At 38.8% G+C, this 21,311-nt stretch overlaps 1 protein-coding gene across 4 annotated transcripts in view; it reads left to right on the forward strand.

Annotated features, from left to right (window-relative positions):
- LOC120309616 overlaps nucleotides 1-21,311 on the forward strand; it is a 46,522-nt gene that overhangs the window by 10,379 nt on the left and 14,832 nt on the right. For 2 of the 4 annotated variants that reach the window (XM_039347024.1, XM_039347025.1), the window contains exons 9-19: nucleotides 457-557; nucleotides 1,691-1,781; nucleotides 3,858-3,995; nucleotides 4,493-4,749; nucleotides 5,035-5,146; nucleotides 10,633-10,860; nucleotides 12,496-12,651; nucleotides 13,864-14,066; nucleotides 15,515-15,692; nucleotides 18,171-18,317; nucleotides 20,367-20,747. In XM_039347024.1, the coding sequence (XP_039202958.1) occupies nucleotides 457-557; nucleotides 1,691-1,781; nucleotides 3,858-3,995; nucleotides 4,493-4,749; nucleotides 5,035-5,146; nucleotides 10,633-10,860; nucleotides 12,496-12,651; nucleotides 13,864-14,066; nucleotides 15,515-15,692; nucleotides 18,171-18,317; nucleotides 20,367-20,747 (1,992 nt within the window). The remainder of the gene's footprint in view (nucleotides 1-456; nucleotides 558-1,690; nucleotides 1,782-3,857; nucleotides 3,996-4,492; nucleotides 4,750-5,034; nucleotides 5,147-10,632; nucleotides 10,861-12,495; nucleotides 12,652-13,863; nucleotides 14,067-15,514; nucleotides 15,693-18,170; nucleotides 18,318-20,366; nucleotides 20,748-21,311) is intronic. The other 2 variants (XM_039347027.1, XM_039347026.1) reach the window with 2 other exon arrangements.

Genomic DNA, 21,311 nt, shown 5'->3' on the forward strand with positions numbered 1-21,311 from the left:
GCCACAACTTTCTGTTCATACATTTGTGGGACAGAGTTAGGATTATTTCTTTTATTATTTCTGAGAATGTAAGTGGAAGCATCTTTTTTTCCTTGATTGGCTTTGTGTATTTGGAAGCAGTAGAGAAGACCATGATCCGTTACTAAGTGATGGTCCTTTATTAATCCTACAGAACAAGTATGGCATTTTGGAATTTTTTTAGTTAAATTAAATTCTGGCACAATAAGTTTTTGGATAATAAAGAAAGGAAGGAGATTTAAGAATAAAAAATAATCTTCTTCCATTCTTGCTTCTGGAGTGAGTGCAAGGTAGCCATGCTACAAAATAATTGGTATGAACTTCTGTAAAATGACAGCAGGCTTGGGTTAAAGGCAGTTGCCAGAAAAAGGATTCCATTATCTTAGACCAACGACAATCTATTTAGTAACTCTCTAATTATTGGACATATTTTCCTAGGTGCAAAAGAACATTCCAGAAATCACAGTACAAGGTGTAAGAAGCCAAGAGAACAACTCAGATTTCTTAGGAAGAGAAGCCATCAACAGTGATAGTAAGAGGTATTGGCATACACAGTGCTGTCCTAGGGAAAGAGTTCTGGAAAAGGGGAAATGGTTAAAAAAAAAAAATGGGACTATGGGAATGTCCAGACAGGGAACTTGTCTTGATCTGCTTTATTGTTTAGCAACAAGTTTTTCTCATAGCCTGCTATAATGGAATGTGTGGATGACCTTAAGGGAAAAAATGGAAGAGGTGCTACTAGGAAACAATTAGACAAGAAAGGCAGGAGCCCCCAGTGATTTAACTGTCAGAGAAAGAAATTTAGGAAGGACCCGCCCTAATGAATTAAGCAGTTAAATGTGGTGATGAGAACCTTGTGTTGCAAGGTCTGTTCAATGTAGATTTACAATAAAGTAAAATTAGTTCATCTTGTCATGTTTCCTGTCTCCTTTACTCAGGAAAGATGACTTACCTTGAAAGTACAAACTTCCCGTTGCCACTTTTAAATCCTTGATCCATTAGGGAGGGTCCTTCCTAAGTTTTTCTTCCTCAATCTTAAAATCAGTGCTTCCGCTTGTTTGGCTGTTTCCTAGGCAGCCTTTCTTTCCCAAGGTCATCCACGCTTTCCACTGCACCTGGTGAAGAATGGTTCCTTGTACTGTATATAGAATGGACCGGGGAAATATTTACACAGGTTTAATCTGTGAGTTTTATTGAAAAGTTGTATTATCATGCATTTTAGATCAAATGAGGTGTGCAAATTGTAGTACAGAATATATAATTAATGTATAATTCCATGGAACTCCATTCCATTCCCCTTGGTTTTCTGTTTTAAGTTCTCTCAAAGTTGTTCGATGTTGCACGGCCACTGAGAACGTTCTGTTTCTGTTTTTGTAATGTCGGAGTCCTCTTAACTCACTGATGCCTTCATCTATGTATGGATGTTGCTATTTGGCAACATGACAATCTTCTCCCTGTGCTTGCTAATACACAGAATATGAACGTGGCACCTAAAATATTAGTAGCCTCTATTAAAATGTGTTGCAGTTCAAAGTGCTCGCAAATAAAATGAATAAACGCTCTTTGTGGGTTTAATATATAATGGCTGTTTCACACATGTGCACTTGATATAGCAGTAATCAACAGATGAATTGGAATGCATGACCTCAGCCTACTTCTCCATCTTCTGCAGGAGGAGGAAGTTTCCCAGACAGCCAAAGTCTTTAAAGGATCTGCCTCAGCAAGAGGCACACCTTCAGGACATCTGCCAGGATGCTGATGGGGTAATGTCTCTGTAGAAGTTTCATGGATTTTCCAAGGCCTTTTCATGTTGCAGCCCACATGGATTCCCTTATTGTAGCAATAATGCTTGCTTTAGGCTGCTGGTTAGCTGCCACTTGGATGGAGAACAGGCCCTGGCATGAATAGCAGATCTGGTCTACACATGCAGCAGGATGAGGTGATAGAATATTGGGAATATAAACGGGGAAATCAATTCTTCAAAGCTCCTGCTATACAAATAAAACAAACAAGGAAGAATGTTCTTTCTAAATTTCTCCTTGCTCTCCTAGATTTCTGTATTTCCAGGAATTCTGTGGAAATTTTCATTCATCCTGGTCATGGTTGTCCCAAAAGTCCTTTTTCAAAAGGCAACTGGACTTCCTTTGTTTTTCTTTGAAGAAATGTTGTTTCTCATCCGAGAAGCTTCTTCGGTTCTGATTGAAGGAGGAAAAAAGTTGCCTTTTGAAAAAACACTTTTGGGATATTTCCAAGATAATTTTTTTGCAAGGAAACTTTAAAAATGTGAGTTTCAGAAATGTGATATACTATTAGGCAGAGTAAGTCATCTACCTTAGGGGATGGATGCTAGAAAATGTGAGAACAGGGGCAGTAGAATGTTCCTTCTGAACTTATGGGTGGTTCCTCATTCAATCTTGAGTACAGCCAATAAGCTGTGATCTCAATCAAAGATCCTTATTGTTGTGAGCTGCCCAGAGTCTCCTCTAGGCAAGTTGGGTGGCTATATAAATTTGATTAATAAATAAATACATAAAATAAGTAGAAGAGAAGCTATAATCTTGCTAATGTGAAAGGAAATCCTGCTCTCAGGCTAGTTATCTTCAAGTGGTCCAACCAATCTTAACTTTTTCTGAACTCTGCTGCCTATTTACCACTTGCCTGCTCTATGAGTAAATTCTTTGTCAATGTCAAAGTAGATGTGATCATTTCTGATTATTATATATCATTTTCCAGAAAAGTTTATTCAAAACAGTTTGCATAGAACTCTGTAGTTTAAAATACTGATTAGCTCCTACTGCACAGCGTAAGAAGCTCAAAGATTGTTAGCATCTTGGAGTTGGGTGGTCTTAATAAATCTAATAAATAAAATAAAATACAAACGGATCTGAGTCACTTGGCTTTCACCCATTTGCAGCTTACTTTCTCACATTATCACATGGAGGGAAAACAACATAGAAAGGAGTTTGTGCTCAGCCAATTAATACTAGAGAAAAGCAGATCCTTGTGAATAATAATAATGGATTCTATTCTTGGGCTCTGTCTGAAGAGGAAGTCAAAGAGGCAGAGGTGTTGCATTCTGAAGATCTTAGGTTAAAACCATTGCATCTCCTAGTTAAAGGATTATGAAATGAAAGCTCTTTACTTGAGACCTTAAAGAGCATTGGTGATATTCTAGAGCAGTGGTTCTTAACCTTTTTGAAGGAATCGCCCCCTTGAGCCAATGAGGAAGTTGTCATCGCCCCCCTCCCCCAACATAACCTCTCAATCACAACATAGGAAATAATTCTTCAATTTATGCAAACACTTCTTTTGTTTTCTTTAAAATTGTCATCAGGACATATTGATGCAAATAATTTATTTCCAGCCTTTTTCCCATATCTCCCATATTCTGGCCAATGGCGTGCCACTGTATGGGTAGAGGCTGCTGTGCAACGCGCATGAAGATAAGCGATGCGTATTCACATATGTACGGCATTCTGTACTGAAGCTAGCTGGAGGAACATTTGAAAACACAATTCAATCCACTCATAGCGAGCGATCTGATGTTTTTGTACAATAGATATACAGCGATTCACTGTATGAAAAAGTCTCAAAAGTGTCCCCAAAACTTCTTACTCTGTCGCCCCCATATTGCCCCCTTTTCGTTCCTTTGCCCCCGCGTCGCCCCTTTTTGTTCCATCACCCCCCTGAAAAATGAAATTTCCCCCTGGGGGGCAATATCGCTCAGGTTAAGAACCACTGTTCTGGAGAATAAAATCAATGAGTAGGTGATATGACATACAGCAGATTTTTATTTTAGTCTATATTAAGAATATATATATATATATTGCACCACTTAGGAAATACAGCAGTTGCTACATACTGATCACAGGTGGAGTCCAGAAATGGAAGATGCCCTTGAGGAGCTAGGAGAATTATGGGCTGAATTAAAAAAAAGGCATCAGGAAAATGGCAAGGCATTGCAAGAAATTGACACAGTGAGTAGTAGCCATCCCTGGAAGCAATATTTTATTCTTCCTTTCTCCTTTGCAATAGTTCAACAAGTATTGTGTATGTTTCCCCTGCTATCTTGGATGTGGAAATGGAAGCAGGGGAATGTGCCATGTTAAGTTGGGACAAACACTACCAGATAGGCTCTGGTGGAATGGGAAACAGGAATTGGGAAGAAAAAAAAAGTCCCTTCTAAAACTTGTATCTCACTCATTGCAAGTTCTAATCCCAAGATAACTTCCATTTTTGTTCTCCGTCCAAGCTGTTAATTTGCTTGCAAACCAACCTTGCTCTGAAAAGTTTTTTACAAGCATCTGGATTTGCTTCTTTGTTGGTAGAGTGTTCCTACACAATTTTTCCTACTGTTATAGAAAACTTACCCAGGGATTTGTGTGAACTCTTTTCTCCTCCAAAGGAGACTACTCGGGTGCTATATATCATAAACTAGATGTATCTCATATATGTTATTCCTTTCTCTTTGCAGGCTTTGCAGCTGGTTGGGGAGCTAGAAGCTGCTGAGTGTTGGCTGGAAACTGTGGCAGGCTTGCTCTCTGAGCCAAGAGCAACAAAGAACCTAGATGACCTCCAGAGGGATCTGCAAAAAGTTGGCACCTTGAAGAACAAAGCTGGAGCATGGGCTACTAAGATTCACACTCTGCAGGAAGAGCTGCAGATGGTGTCCTCCTCTGAACACACAGCAGCTGCAATGATTCAGAGAAAAATGAGACGAGTAAAGGAAAAGTGAGTTCCTAAAGATCAAAATACTGTAGTGTTTTCTGTACGGAAGTAATATAACAGCTGGACTTTTCAGAAGGTAATACAAAGAGACCACATTTCTTCAGGGAGCCCTTATTTAAAAGACAGCTAAGCAAGAAAAGTTGACTTTTAAAGGACTAGGGTGGTTTAATAAGGTCTTTCTTGTTGCTAGAAATTTATCTTCTGAGCTAACCTGTTGTTTCTGATTGATAAATCAGAATAAATTTCCCTGTGCCTTATATTGCTAAATAGTTTACATTTTCTCACCAGGCTGGCCTGTGTACAGGAAGCCCTCCAGCGCCAAGCATCCAATTTACATGATTCCCTGATTTTAATGGAGTTCTTACAGAATGTCCAGATGGATCAAAGAAACCAAATAAAGGTGAGAAGCAAACAAAAGGAGGAGAAATGAATTACAGAATTATGAAATAATAAAAAGTTGGAAGAGACCTTGGAGGTCTTCTAGTCCAGCCCCTTGCTGAAGCAGGAGACCCTATATCATTATAGACCAATGGCTCTCAAATCTCTTCTTAAATACCTCCTGTGATGGAGCACACAGCTTTTGAAGGCAAGCCATTCCACTGATAAATTGTCCTCACTGATAGGAAATTAGGTTGAACCTCTCTTTGATCAGTTTCCATCTGTTACTTCTTATCTTGCTCTGAGGTGCTATGGAGAATAGATCAGTCTCTCTTTTCTCTGTGACAGAAGTATGATCTCAATCCCTTTCAGTCAGTGGGAAATACACATTATGAGAGACTTCTCTTTATTGTTTAGTTTGAACAGCAGGATATCATCTGATATTTCAGTTCAGAGTTAATTGACCAAAATAAGGTTTTTGCTATTAGGGTCAGGATTTCAGTCCTTGCTTGGATATAACTTAGTTCTGTGATTGTACATTCTCTCTAAACAGATCATTTGGTGACCAAGAGTAGTTATTCTTTTTTCAGGATTCATTGACTATCAAGAGAAATGTGAATCTAAATTAAAATTGATAAATACTTTATATAGCTGAATTTTAACCTCATTCTAGTTCTGATGATCTCCAATTGTGAAAGGATTAGCTCTAATCCATAACTGTAACAACTGACACTAGATGAATTGTCACAATAATGTGCCCTGCTGTTTACTGAAATATCTCTTAAAGAAGTTCATGAGAAAGAACTGGACTTTAGAAATATCATAGATATCAATCTCCCTTTTAGGCTGATTGATAAATTGATGTTAGCAGCCTTGTTGTTAATGCTTTGTAAGCATATCTGGTAAATAAATCCAAGGGAAGCCTTTTCTGGAGTAGTGCCGTGTCTTTGAGTAGTCTCCAAATTTAAATCTGTCAGAGAGTCTTATTTGCCATTGACTGAAGAAACTTTTATTTTAAATATTTACTAATTACTTTTAACATCTATTATATATTTACTATATATTTTGTTATTGTTTATTTAAGCATGTAACAATCTTTACTTTTTAATGTTAAGACAGATTTTTTTTCAGGATGGTTTAAAATATTGTTTGTTACTGCTTCTATAAATTCGCTATTGTCCTTATTTTAAGATAATGTTTAATATAGATCAGTGGTTCTCAACCTTTTTATACGGCGACCCCGGTCATAAGGGCGCGTCGCGCATGCGGGGGGGGGGGTGGCGCACATGCGCGGCGGCCCCCATGCACGGCGTGCGTGCGCGGCGGCACCCCCATGCACGGCGCGCATGCGCGGCGGCACCCCCATGCACGGCGCGCATGCGCGGCAGTGCCAGCTGAAAAAAATGGCGGATCGCATTGTTTGGCGACCCCCGTAAAATGGTCGCGACCCACAGGTTGAGAACCGCTGATATAGATGAAGAGTGGGAACTAGTTTTTTATTATTTTATTTTTATATAAAAAAATTAGAAAACTCAAAGGCTTCTATCTTTCATGTATTGCAAAACTATTGTGTCATGAATGTCTTGTTACTGTTAATTTTTTATATGCAATTGACATTTAAATCAGTTTATTTATAATAGGAAAAAAATATCACCTAATACTGTATATGCAGCTCACATCTCTAATTAGTTCTTCCAGTTAGGACTCCTTATGGACAAAATATTTGTCTGAATATAAAAAGAGAGATGAGATGAGTTTTTCACATCATTTTACAACTGATAGAGAATTGGTACCATTTTATGCTTGTCAGGTACTCTTTTGTGTGATCATAAAAGCATTCAGTACTCCATTTTCTTCAGTTCCCAATGTTGGCATGCAATTCAAAAGAAAATGAGCATCATGAAAAATAGTAAGTCTTCCAAAACAAAATTAATATGTGAAGCAAATTTTGTCCTAAAGAGAATCACTATGAAAGACCACATCATAAGAACCAATAAAGGCTTGTAATTTTTGTAAATAGCATGAAAAATCCTCTGGTACTAAGGAGATTCTGAAGCACTTAAAGTTGCCAGCCCCTGTAGACTTCAAAAGAAGTTTTAACTGAATATACAATGATTCTGCTTTTCATGGGAAGGGAAAGCTCATTGAGCAACTATTAGTTATTACTCCAATTGCTTGGTTTAAGATACAATCTCCAAACTCTGTCCAAGTTGTTATGAAAGGATTATCTTGTTATTTTCAATTTGGATTTGGATTAATATAACATGCTCATACAGAATAAAGCAGTTGGAATGCTATTGAATACTACTCCTTCACATCATATAATACATTGGAATGGGAATTCCATAATTACCTGACAGACAAGCATGTTAAATATACCAGTTTCTGAATTAACCTACAAAGGCAAAAACCCAGGAAGCAAAATTTATCATTTATGACTATAAAGTAAATTGTATGATATAAACTTAAATCTAGAGCATTTTTTTTCCTGAGTTTTAAATAGAACACAATTTAGGGTGGGTAAAAATTATTCTGAGACTTTGGACTATTTTCATGATATTTGGATGACAAATGTAAATCATACATATCATTGGATATATACATTAGTATAATACTGAATTTTTTTATTTCTCTGACCAGTTTGCTGGCAATTTCATTTGAATAATCAGGAAAGATTTTATTTTCTTGCCTTAAACTTTCTGAGTGGAGCAGTAAGGCTGGCTGGAGTGTTTTGGGAGTTGAAATCTACCCATCTTAAAGCTGACAGGGCTGAGAAAGACTGGAGTAGAGAAATATGGATATTATATTATCCTTTCTCTGTATATAAGATTTTACAGGAAATTTCACATGAAAACTTCTCTATTTTTTTACACAGCATACTGTATATTTGGTGTGATGTTTTCAGTTATTATTTCAGTTGTCAAGATGGGTTGCTATATAAATTGATTCACTGGTTAAATAAATATGGATTGATTACCTGGGGATATTGTGTTACCATTTTCATCCAAATTGAGATTTACCAGGCATATGTAGCCAGATCTATTTCTAGATATCCTGTATGATGCTAATCACAGCACAGTCATGTAAAATGCAATGTTGTATAAGTTCAGTTCCTAGATTTGAACGCAATAAAGTAGATCAAACTAAATACCATGTTTACCTGAAAATAAGACCTATCCCAAAAATAAGCCCTAGCTTGATTTTTACACGTGCGTCTAATATAAGCCCTACCCCCCAAATAAACCCTAGTTAAGAATCCGCCGACTCCATCCCACTGTCTGGTTGCACGAGGTAGGGTGAGGCATACATGTAAAAATCAAGCTAGGGCAGGGGAATGGAGCTTCCCCATGCACCCTACACCTGCTTACCTCAGAACCGTCACAGCCAGGCCTCCCATGTCCTCACATCTGCCTCACCTTGCAGCAGTGGCACCAACAGCCCTGTCCAGCAGGACCCTGCATGGCCACCGCCAGCCCACTTCTGTGGCCATTTGCTGCCGCTAGTGCGCGTCACCCCTGGCCTCCATTTCACCAGCAAAGGCCTTCAGGAAAGCCCAGAATGGAGCTCCAGGTTGAAGGCCTCTTTTCCTGAAGGCCTCTTCCAGTGAAACAGAGGCCGGGCGGGGGGCAATGCGTACGTCAACCCGAAGCTCCATTCTAGGCTACAGATGCCTATCCTGAAGGCTTCTGCTTGCAAAACGGAAGCTGGAGGAGCAACGTAATGAGCAGCTACAGAAGAAGTGGGTTGACAATGGCCACGAGGGAGGGAGTTGTTGGTGCCGCTGCCGTGAGGCAAGACAGTAAAAAAAAAAGCATCCCCTGAAAATAAGACCTAATACCCCTTTTGGAGGCAACAAAATTATAAGACTGGGTCTTATTTTCAGAGAAACATGGTACATCTTATCAAGTCCTACTAAGGATGGTAACATACTGTCTCATTGTAGTCCATGAAATAGAAAATTTATCCCTGACCTTATCAGATAGTCCTTGACTTATAACAGTTCATTTAGTGATTGTTCAAAATTACAACAGCACTGAAAAATGTAATTTATGACATATTCTAGCAGAGAGAAGTTCCTTGAAGATGGGCTCCAGTATGAGTCCAAAAGTTCAGAAGAGTAAATCTCTAGTCCTAGTGACCGATCCAATCTTGATTTATGAACATTTTTCACACTTACAACCGTTGCAGCATCCCTGTGAGCACATGATCAAAATTTGGATGCTTGGCAGCTGGTTCATATGATGGTTGCAATGTCCTGCTGTCATGTGATCTCCCTTTACAACTTTCTGACAAGCAAAGTCAATGGGGAAGCTAGATTCACTTAACAACCGTGTTATTAACAACTGCAGTGATTCACTTAACAACTCTGGCAAGGAAAGTCATAAAATGAGGCAAAATTCACTTCACAACTGTCTTGCAGTGACAGAAACTTTGCGCTCGATTAAGTTGAGGGCTACCTGTATAAGCTCTTTGTGCTCAAGTATTTCATCAGAATCTGATGAGTACACTCTGTCTCTAAAAGTCCATTGGTAAATCAGATGTTTCACATCTGAAGTTTCAATAAAGCAGCAGGACATCCTTTCCTCCCTGTCTTTAGCATTGCTAAAACTGTGTTTTTTTTCTGTGATACTATGCTTCCAGATACTTAACCTGGTTTGTGGTATTTTATTAGCTTTTTTAAAGTTGTTATAGCAGCTTTAAAAATGGTTTGACTAATTGGGAAATCATGTTTCCTCTTATATGAATGTTATCTATAGTTGTATCAAAAGGTATTTAGAATATATTCATTGAATCTTGTATTCTTCTAAACTTACTAGTAATGTTTTTACTCATTTGTTTAAGAGAGGACATCACCTTTGCAACTTTTTCAATGGATATTTCAGTGAACAACTGGTGCTGTAGCATTGTGGCATCATTATAGCACAGGTTAGGGCTTCAGGATCTTCTTCGTTTTGAAGATATCTAGGCAGCATATATGTTGTTTAGACCAAGAAATATAGATTGGTCTCCTGCTTATCAATTCTAATTAAACAGATTTTCTCTTCCCCCCCCCCCTCCCCAATCGTGTATGATTCTTGGAGACTGCCTGAACAAGTCCCTGAAGTTTTCTTGGCAAGGTTTTTCAGAAGTGGTTTGCCATTGCCTCCTTCCTAGAGCTAAGAGAGAGTGGCTGGCCCAAGGTCACCGAGCTGGCTTTGTGCTGGATCTTCCAATTTCTAGCCTTGATGCCTTGACATCACTACACAAAACTGGGCCTCCATTAAGGAGATATATACAACTCTAAGGCAACAAGAACAGAAAAACACACAAACATCTTGACTAGCAATTTAAATAACAAATGATTAATCTCACTGAGTAGGATTGTATTGTCTTACTACCTTTCTGTTTTAAATTTCTGCTTTATAGAATGGAAATAATGGTATTTTTTTTTCAAAACTGCTGTGAAAATTAATAGAGTGATCTATGTATTTTAATACCAATATTGCCTGTATACTTATTTTGCTTCAGGGTGCACCAAACCAGTTCAGTTCCCCAGAACCTTTGCACCTTGTCTTTGCCCAAAGTGCTCAACAGGGGAAGAGTAAGGATATGAGTAGACCACTAAAGGAATTACAAGAAGCAGTGGAAATGCTGAACAATGTAGTGAAGGAACGAGAGCAGGCCTTGAAGGCGACGACTGAAACCGAGAGCCTGGAGTGCTTTACTCCGGTCATGAAAGATAAGGAGGAAATTGGGGTAAGAGGAGGCTAAAAGGTGCCACATATTAGCATACTTCTCTAATGGTTAGAGAGAGAAGACCTACATTTTTTACCCGGCCCCAACTCATTGCTTGTTGTGATAATATTTCTGGCATTGAAAGAAGAATCGGAGGCCTACAGATCAATATTTTTTTCCTATTAAAGATATGTCTGAACCAGCAATACAGAACCTTTTGCAGGTTGTTTTTTTGGCTTGCTTTAATCCAGTGCAACTCTTCATGCAGACTAAAATCTTGAAAAGTCTTTAGAGGAAGCTAATTTATATCAAGTCAGACTGTTATGGTCCATTTAATGCTATATTGTCTACTCTGTCAACCGTGTTTTGGAAAGGAGAATTTCTCAGAGATTTAGAGATCCTGGGGATTGAACCCGAGATCCGTTTGCATGTAAATCATGAGCTTCACCTGTGATGAGTTCCCCAAAGTAAATGAGCTGCTCAGGCCTCCTCACATTTCCTCCCTGATGTTCTTATATTACTGAGACTCTGTTTATACCTCATACCTTTTCACTGTATTCTTACATGGCTTTCTGCACACTCACATCCCATCCATATAGAAATTATGGGAATTTCTTGGAACTAAATCTTCAAATACATTGGATCAAACATGTAAGTGGTCCAATCTAGCACTACAGTGGATATTATGAAATGCTTTAACAAATTCCAGAGATGGGTCTGCAAATCTAAGAATCCTAAGGAAAGATGGCACATGTCAAAAAATGCATAAGACAATATTTTGTTTAAAGAAAAACAGCTGGTATGAATATCTTAGTTTTCATATTAATAAATGTGCAGTAGGATGCAAATTAAGACCAAGATGCAGCCATTTAAAAAAAAAACAATGTAAAACAGCTTGGTCAGAAAATGTCCTTAAATGATGGAAGGATGATCCAAACTCAGAAACCAAGAATTCATCTAGACAAGTGCAACTTCATTTGTTAGACAGATAGCAATAGCACTTAGACCAGTGGTTCTCAACCTTTTTAATGCCGGGACCCCCCAACCGGTCATAAGTCGAGGACTACTCAACCGGTCGTAAGTCGAGGACCACTCAACTGGTGCAGCACCGTTTGCAGAATGGGACTTTTGGCGGGCTCAGCAGGGCAGAGACAGCCTGGACAATTCCTATTGGCTTTTGAAAGCCATAGAATTAGACTCTATTCAAGAGAGTCTATTCTATTGGCTTTCAAAAGCCAATAGAATAAAAGGGAGTAGCACAGCTAAGGAAAAGGGGGAAAAATGGCGGACTGCATTGTTTGGCGACCCCCGTGAAATGGTCATTCGACCCCAAATGGGGTCCTGACCCACAGGTTGAGAACCACTGACTTAGACTTATATATCACTTCATAGTGCTTTACAGCCTTCTCTAAGCGGTTTACAGAGTCAGCATATTGCCCCCAACACTTAGGGTCCTCATTTTACCAATCTCCAAAAGATGGAAGGCTGAGTCAACCTTGAGCCAGTCAGGATCGAACACCTGGCACTCGGCAGAGTTATCCTGCAATACTGCATTCTAACCATTGCACCACCACAACTCTATATAACATCCTATCAAGAAATGTCGAGCACTTGAGTGCCATTGCTAAGCTTCAGGTTTGTTCTTTCTCCTCTCAGCTGATCTGGGTTACCTCACAGATTGAAACAATCCGTGAGAGAGCAGAAACACTGGCTCAGGACCTCATTCAAGCAGAGAGGAGTTTTACTACAGTCAAAAGCGAGATGGATCTGCTTGATGTGCAGGGATTACAGGAAAGGCAAGAAGAGATAGAGGTGAGATCTAGAGCTTTGGTTCTGACTTTTGTATCTTAAAGAATGTTGAAACTCTGCTGGTTTCCCCCGCTTTGGAAAGTTTTCGGGTGGCGCTGGTTTTTAAAATTAGAATTAATTTTAATTAAAATTCACTGTACAACTATTCTGTTTTCCTCCTTTGTGCTTCCATTTGTAAATATAAATGGAGGAACTGGTAGGAAATGAAAGAGTTACAAATGGAGAGTAATGTCATCTGGATCCCTTGTAAAACTCCAGGAATGAGGTAAGAAAATTGTTTAATAACTGTTCAGTCAGGAACTGTTCCATCTCCTGCTAATCTTGTCTGCACTGACAGCTAACTTTTCTTGTTTAGCTCATTCTGTTTTTTGTTTTTGTTTTTTTGTTTTGTTTTGTTTTTTACGGCTTTGGCCTTAGGCTAATCTCAAATGGATGGGATTTAGAATTAGGTTGGCTCTGGTATTTAAGAACAAATATATTTTGCTGTAGTCAGAATGTCCCATATGATACTTGCTGGATGCTTAAATGTGTTCCTGGACTTTGTAGGTTGAAGATTTGGAAATAGTTGAACATATTCCAAGGGTTAAGTGGTGTGAAGTGCTTCTCATGTTTGCACAGATGTAAATGCAGCAACAATTAGCACAATGCGCACAAAGTTGCTTGGCTCAGTAGCCACTCCCCCACCCCCAAATAAGTTTCATTATCTCATACCGCATGTGGGAACTATAGATCTTTGTGGGAACTATGTGGGAACTATAGATCTTTGAGAAGATATTATACACAGTATAATAGATCTTTGAGAAGACATTATACACAGGTGTTTTTATTTATATATATATAATATATATATAAATAAAAATACCTTATATAATATAACACCTTATATAATATATAACTATTTCCAAATCTTCAACCTACAAAGTCCAGGAACACATTTAAGCATCCAGCAAGTGTCATATGGGACATTCTGACTACAGCAAAATATATATAAGATTATCTCACAAGCTTAAGTTTGACTATAATTTTGAGCAGTACTTTTTAAAAGCGGTATGATGTTTATTGGTTCTGACCAACTGTGCTTTTTTTAGCTTTTTTCTTCCTTTCAAACAATAGCAAAAACCCATCATTTCTGGGATAGCAACAAGGATTTGCTCTCTGGAAGGAAACAAGAAAGTGTCTTCACCATTGTGAATCCTGTTGTCTTGTGTCCCATAGAGTGATATGTCTCAGCTGGAAGGAAATATAGAGGACCTGGAAAGAGCAGTTACTCACCTGGTTCAAGTATCTGATGACTCCAAACTGATTCTTGAAATATTAGAGGCTTGGAAAGATCTCCAAAAACTGGTGCTAGAAAATTCAGTTCATGGACAGCAGACTGTTCGCTTGTGGCAATTCTTTAAAGGCTACTTGGCCATTATGTAAGTTAGTTTCTCTTTCTCTTCTCCTTAAAATCTTGCAAGATGCAAGATGCCCAGAATTAAGAACTATTTTAAATTTCCCCTCCCCCCAAAAATATTGTTTTTCAGATTTTCTTATAATTCATATCATATTAGCTTTCCAGCTAGTCTTATTTTCTTTGTATTTTTTATACTTCAGCAAGAATGCGTCTTGCTCTTAGAGAAATCTTGGGGAGGGCTTGATGTTTTAAAATTAATTAAAGATCAGAATCAGGAAATAGTTCTTTTATTTAAAAAAAATTAAACCTTCCTTAACCTCCAAAATGTTTTGTTACTAATCACGTCTGTGAGATGTTTTTGTTTTGAAGACAATTCAATTAGCTTCTTAAAACTATTCCAGTTCTAGGCACAGTATTTCTTGACATCGAATTGCATGCAATTTGAATGTAAATTGTCACAGTTGACAAACATACTGGGAAGTTGCCATTGGCTACAGAATTCCTTGCTTTATACATCTTTATTGAGCAAAATACACATACAAATATTTTAGTGTTGTCAAGTATGATGACCTATGTGTGAGTTCCTTGTTAACTTTTAAACAATAGTGGGAGAAGCTGACATTGTTTTTACATCTTTAATATTTCCTGAGTAGACTTTGAGACAAGGTAATGGAAAGTGTTTCTATATCTTGCCAAGAAAACTGAATGGAAATGTCCGTGTAAGTCAGTAGGTGTCCAGCACAGCTTGAAGGTGATTTGATGTTTTTAAAAGGCTTGAGGGAAGTGCTGCTTAGCTTAATTATGAACTATAGGCAGAGAAAGTCTGCCATCTAGTGACCCAGATGCAGAATAGACATCCAGTGGGATTCTTGGCTCTTAATAGCTAATGTTCTGCCTGCAGCCTAGGTCAGGGGTCTTCAAACTTGGTCCTTTTATTATTGTGGACTTCAACTCCCAGAATTCCTCAGCCAGCCATGCCGGCTGAGGAATTCTGGGAGTTGAAGTCCACAAGTCATAAAAGGGCCAAGTTTGAAGACTCCTGGACTCTAGGTGAATATTCTGTGGTTTTGTTAGTAGTGCAGAACAAGGATGGGTAGGCTTCAAATCTGTCTGGTGTGTTTTATTTTATTTTTTAATTAAAACCTGAGGACCCTGGTATAAAAGTTATGCATTTAGAATTAAGGAATAAGTTGCCCATAAGCATCTTCTGAGCCGAAGAGTACATTTTGAGTACCAGGATTGCATTGAACATGCAGCATTTTCCATCCCTAAATCCATTCCCAGTCATTGAGGGGTTTTGATATTGTTGCTGCTGCTATTCTAACATCCTCCAGAAATCTACCTTTTTGTTTTCGTCTACCTTCTCTCCACTTTTGCAATAGAAAGCTAAATTGGCTATATTTAGGCAGGTATGAAGACCTATTTCTTCTGGTTGCGTTCACAGCTGTCCTCACACCCTTGATTTTCTAGCTCTTGGACAGAGGACACCCGGGCACAAATTTTCTCAGAGAATCCAAATTCTCAGGGCCTTTCAGAAGCCCCCTGGGAGAATCTGAAGGATAGTATGGAGGCTAAGTTCAAGGAATTTGAAGAGCTGGCAGCATCAGGGTGGGACCTGGTAACTGAAGGACACTGCTTGAGTAAAACGGTAAGTGTGAGAGGGGATGTAAACATCCCACAGGCTATCAATAGAGATATCATTTTAGGTAATTTACGAATCAGTATTTAAGCCCAGAAAAAGATCGTGGTACTTTTCAGATATGCACGTCTTTATGAATTAGTGGCTCAGAGCAGCTAATGGCTTTCAGTAGATAATGGTTTTCATAGATTTCTCAGGACTGCTCTTAATTAGGGACATATTTTGCACCATTAAACAGCTCCCTCCTGGGCATTAGCCTCATCCAGTAGCAAATGCTTTCCAGTTAGGTAGCATGTATTCTCAGGCCCAGATGGGTTAAAATCCTTGGGAGACAGAGAGAGAGAGATAATAATGTTAATTATAGATTATATCAAATTCACACCCTTTGAAGCATTTTTTCACATAAAGAAATCCAGTGAGCAATTTAAAAAAACTCAATAGTGTTGCCTAGAGCAGGGCTTTTCAACCAGTGGTATGGGTACCACCAGTGGTACATAGGCACCTGGCAGGTGGTACGCGGCCCTGCCCAGCCTAGCCAAGTGTAGCGGGGGAGGGAACGAGCCACTTGCCGTGAGAGAGTCCTCGGGAGCTGCAGGGATAGGTCGAGGACTACCTGTACTTTATCACTTTTTTCCTTTTGGGGGAGGGATCATCAAGTTTTTGACTGGGGTCATCAAGTTTTTGCTTGTCAAAAGGTTGCAAAGGGGGATCACATGACCCTGGGACAGTGTGACCATCATAAATATGAATCAGTTGCCAAGCATCCAAATACAAATCACATGACCCTGGGCATGCTGCAATGGTCATAAGTGTGAAAAATGGTCATAAGTCATTTCAGTGCAATTGCAACTTTGAACAGGGTTTTTTTTTTTTTTTTTGGTCATCAAGTTTTTGACACCTTGCTAGGTGGTACTCGAATATTGCCATATCCTAAAAGTGGTACAGTCGGTGAAAAGGTTGAAAAGCCCTGGCCTAGAGCACCTATTTGCTATCTCTGATTTAGAGAGGTCCAGTAACATGATCTTATGAGTGAGTTATTCACTTAGTTATCACTAAAATGATCAGAAAATAATATGGTATTAATTATAAACATTTTCTCAATTTCTGCTATTTGAGCCAGTGAGGAGAACCTACTCCAGTGGGGAAGTACAGCACAGGTGGGGTGGGATGGACACACCTATCATTTAAACCTAGACCTTAAAATGAGAGATGAAATTCAGTTCTGCAAATATATGTTGCCCTCTACAGAAGTGAAAGCACTAAACACAGTCCATGGTACAAGCAGACAAATGTAATCACAGCCCTCAGTGTGGTTTGTAATCATTATTGCACTGGATCAACATGCTAAGTTTCAAATAGATGTTTTCGCTGCTTTGATTTCATAAGAAAGTTCAAGTTTTCCTATAGCTGATTTTGGAGAAGTGGGAAAAAGAAATGGTTTCAGAGCAATGACTAGGATCGAGGATATCAAAGATTTATTTATTTATTTTTGGGAAGAATAAGAAGAGAGCATATTTGGGAAGAAATAGAGCAGGGGTCTTCAAACGTGGCCCTTTTATTCCATGCTGGCTGAGGAATTCTGGGAGTTGAAGTCTACAAGTCATAAAAGGGCCAAGTTTGAAGACCCCTGAAATAGAGTGAAGCTATATGGTCCTTGGTAATAACCAAGATCAGAGAGCACCAAGGACTCCACAGTTCAACCCTGAGCTACAGAAATTCTCTTCTGTTGGTAGAGTGAAACTAATTCAAGAGTTTGAGAGGAAAGCAAACGGACAGGTTTCAGAGCTGGTCACAGATCAGATTGCAAGGGGAAACAGCAGCAGAAAATCAGCTGAGTAGCACTATAGGAAAAGTTTGGGAATAGACTCACATAGAAGAATCTAAAACAGGAAGAAGCAACTAAAGAATATCACACAGAGTAGCTGCTGAGAACCGGGAGCAACATTACAGGAAACAATGAAAGGGTCTAATTCCTTTCAATTAGAATGAAAAGTGAGATTAACTGTTCTTGTCTGCTAAAACAAATGCAAGAGGTCTGTAAAAGATGAAAAAGGAGTTTCTCGCTTGTGAACGTTTGAGGAGAGTTCAAAGAGTTGTGCTAATCTTGTTTCCTTTCTCTAATAATTTAATGCATAAAATATATGAAACATCAGTCCCATGGTTCTGTTGAAGCTTGCTATGATCTACAGAACTTTTACAGTTATCCTTGAAGTACCAATAGTTGTTCATCATTAAAGTCCCAGTGGTTTTTGTGATGAAATGATAGATTCTCTCAGCAGGCCTTATTGGGGTAACTGGACAAATAAGTAGGATATAATGGTTAAACTCTTTGAATGAAAAGGGGCAGGTACAAATCCATTAATCTACCTGGCATCTTTAAGAATAGGGAAACCAATATTTAAGAGAAAGGAAATAGTTTCAGAGATACTGTAATATGGCATTTCAGGTGTTTTTTCTCCTCCTCTTTCACACTTTTTCTACCTTTAGATAAAGGAGCGAATGGAGGAACTACAGAACATGCTGGGATGGGTAATGGTACGGTATCAAGCACAGTGTTCCCCAAGGCACCCTGGAAACCAGAATGATGAGCCAGAGACTCAGGATAGCACTCTAAACATGCCTCAGAACCTCCAAGTTAGTATGCCTCTAGAGTGCCTTTGTTACAAATAGGAACTTTTATTTATGGACTGGGGAAAAGATGAAGACAGTATTGTGCAACCAAAGGGGAGGATTGAAGTTTCCTTATTATTTAACTTTATTATCTTTTTCTATGATGTATCACTGGATTGTGATGCGAGTGAACTAGAGAAGTATTCATGAATTCATGTTTGTATTTGTAAATTCTACCATCAATACTGAATCTACAGTTAATATATCTGATTGTTGTCCATGCCGTCAGCTGTCTGCTCACACATGAGGACATAGAACAGCTCAAGATGGGGAAACAATTTTCACTTCTTGTCCTCAGCCTTTCAAATGGGCAAAAGTAAAGATGGGTCACCTTCAAACTTCTGAGAACACTGACAGTCAAAACACTGGCGACATAGAAGTGCTCCTGATTTAACTGCAAAAGCATTATTTAGACCAGTAATTTACTGTTCACTAAAATGCATGTTCTGATTCAATATTTCTTTTGATTGGCTCCACCAATCAAAGCACCTATCTAGGCCAAGGGTCTGCAACCTTTACAACTTTAAGACTTGTGGACTTCAGCTCCCAGAATTCCTCAGCCAGCATAGCTGAAGTCCACAAGTCTTAAAGTTGTCAAGGTTGCTGACTCCTGATCTAAGCAGAGGGGTGAGATACAGGACAACAATTTGGTTTTAGAATATTGCCCCACATATATAGGCTTGTGTTTGGATCAGTATAATGGACTCATAGTATGCAGTGAATCATGATTGCAGTATGCAGTATGCATCTGGATTTATAAAAAAAAAAAAGTCCAGTGTATCACCAGCAGGGCTCAGAATTCTTAAATGACCCAATTCTGTTGCTTTGGCAGCAACTTCTCATTCTAGGATTTATAGACAAAGTACCTGTCCACTCTATTTTGATAAAGATGAGGACATCTGCCCAAAGGATATACGTAGCTCTATCGATGTTTCGTTACCAAAAATAGAAATGGATATTCTATGTCTCATGGCTGTGCTTACATCCTTTTAAAAAATATTGCTGTAAAAAAAGTGCAGGAGCTAATCACCTGGATCCTTTTTATTGCCTTCTTCCCCTTTCCAACCAAATTTATTTTGGCCTCTTAAAGTCTTTAAGAAACTGGAAGGAGTGTGCAATTCTTTTCAGAGCCCTTTGCTCACCTGTACTTGTTAAGACTTGGAAGGAGATAATTCTGTTTTAAGGAAGAAAGCAATCTGGACCAGCCTTGGATAGTGTCTATGGAGAGTTGAGAACTGGGGGCTAGACTGAGAAGTTGTCAAAACATCACTGAAGAAGCCCTTAGAAGTATAATTATGACTATATTAAGATTTTTAAATAACATCATCTTGGCTCTCATACTCCCATTTCTTAATCTGATTCCTTTCCAATAATAAGAAGCGCAACGACCGTGCCCTGTGTCTATTTGCTCCCTTTCTCCAATGTTGGAGTTTTCCCATTTAAGTTTTGCTATGCTTATTTTAAGCAAACTTTTGCACATTCAGGTTAAAATTCTCCAAGAATCAATACAGTAGTGGAACTTTTCTCTATGGTCTCCATTCCTATTATTTTTAGGTAAATTGAGCTGTTGGTTGATACTTGCCATCAGAATAGATTTTCAGTTGCTGGGTTTTTTTTTTTTTTTTCCTCCTGAAAAACTCTAGCGCAGGAGATTGAGGCAAATAGCCTAGTTTCATATGTAAGGCACTTGTTCACTTGAGTGGAGTGTCTCCAAATTTGCAGACTTGCCGAGGTGGTCTTTTGCCTCCTGTGTGTGAACCAACCACAACACAGAATGAGGAACCAATCCTTTACCCAGATTCAATAATGATGGCAGAATTTACAAACACATTCTAATTTTCTGAATAGGCCATGATCTTATGTCCAGTTCATAGTAACTTAATGCATAGAAACCTGTACAGTCAAGAAGGAAGGAGATCCCAGTTCAGAAAAAATAACAATGCATTCAAGCTGAAGGAAGAAAATGAATAAATTATCCATGCAGCTTATTTACTGTGTTTTCTTACTCCCTAGATTGAGCTCGATTCTAGAGCTGATGTGATTGAAACAGATGGTATCCCGAACTCTAAGATGTTAACGAAATGTTCAGCAGGAGAGTACCATAAACAACACAATGAACCAGTCTCCACTGCATTTGCACTAAATGTTCTTCCAGGGTACAAACAGAGCTTGGAAGAATCAAGAAATGGTTTACCCTTTGAGGTGGACGTCCCCAAGGGAACGCTAGTTCTAGAACCCTCAGAGACCCCAGTGTTACTTGTGCCACAAGCAGCCCCTGGCAGTTTGGGTAGCACAGTGAGCTTGATCTTGAGCATTGAAAAGGAAGGGGAGAAAAAAGCTGCAGGAAGCCAGACTGCATCTTCGCCAACTGTAGGACAAGAGACTTCACACAAGGTAAGGCACGGACATTTCCTTGCCAAAGAGATATATGTGCTTAATTGCCAAATTCAGTAAATGTAACACTGCCTCTACAGCACTGTTTTTCAACCTTGGCAACTTTAAGACGTGTGGACTTTAACTCCCAAAATTCCCTAGCCAGCATGAATTTTGGGAGTTGAAGTTCATGTATCTTAAAAGTTCCTGAATGCATCATTCTAGAGTGATGGGAGGTAAGAATTTCTAATGTGAGAAAATTTCCAGCTAAGAATGTCAAGTCGGGGAGCACCTAACATCAGTGGAAAATTTGGAACTTCGTGACTGAGCAATAGTGCATTAATAACGCAGTATGGATCAAGGAAGCTAGTTTTGTTTTCTGCTTCTTACATAAATAGCTGCCATTCCTACATCTAGCAGCCTTTTTATGCGGCACCAACTGACTTTCTGCACTTTCATTTCTCTGCTGGCTGTTGTAGGTTGTTGTTACTACTCCTTCACTTTCCATTTTTGTTTCTTTCCTAATATCCAGCTCTCTGAAATTAAACCCTCAGCCTGTAAAACATTTTGGAAACGTTGCCAGGG

The sequence above is a fragment of the Crotalus tigris genome, unplaced genomic scaffold (genome assembly GCF_016545835.1).
Source record: "Crotalus tigris isolate CLP2741 ecotype Arizona unplaced genomic scaffold, ASM1654583v1 scf7180000018048.2368360, whole genome shotgun sequence".
Taxonomy (NCBI): domain Eukaryota; kingdom Metazoa; phylum Chordata; class Lepidosauria; order Squamata; family Viperidae; genus Crotalus; species Crotalus tigris.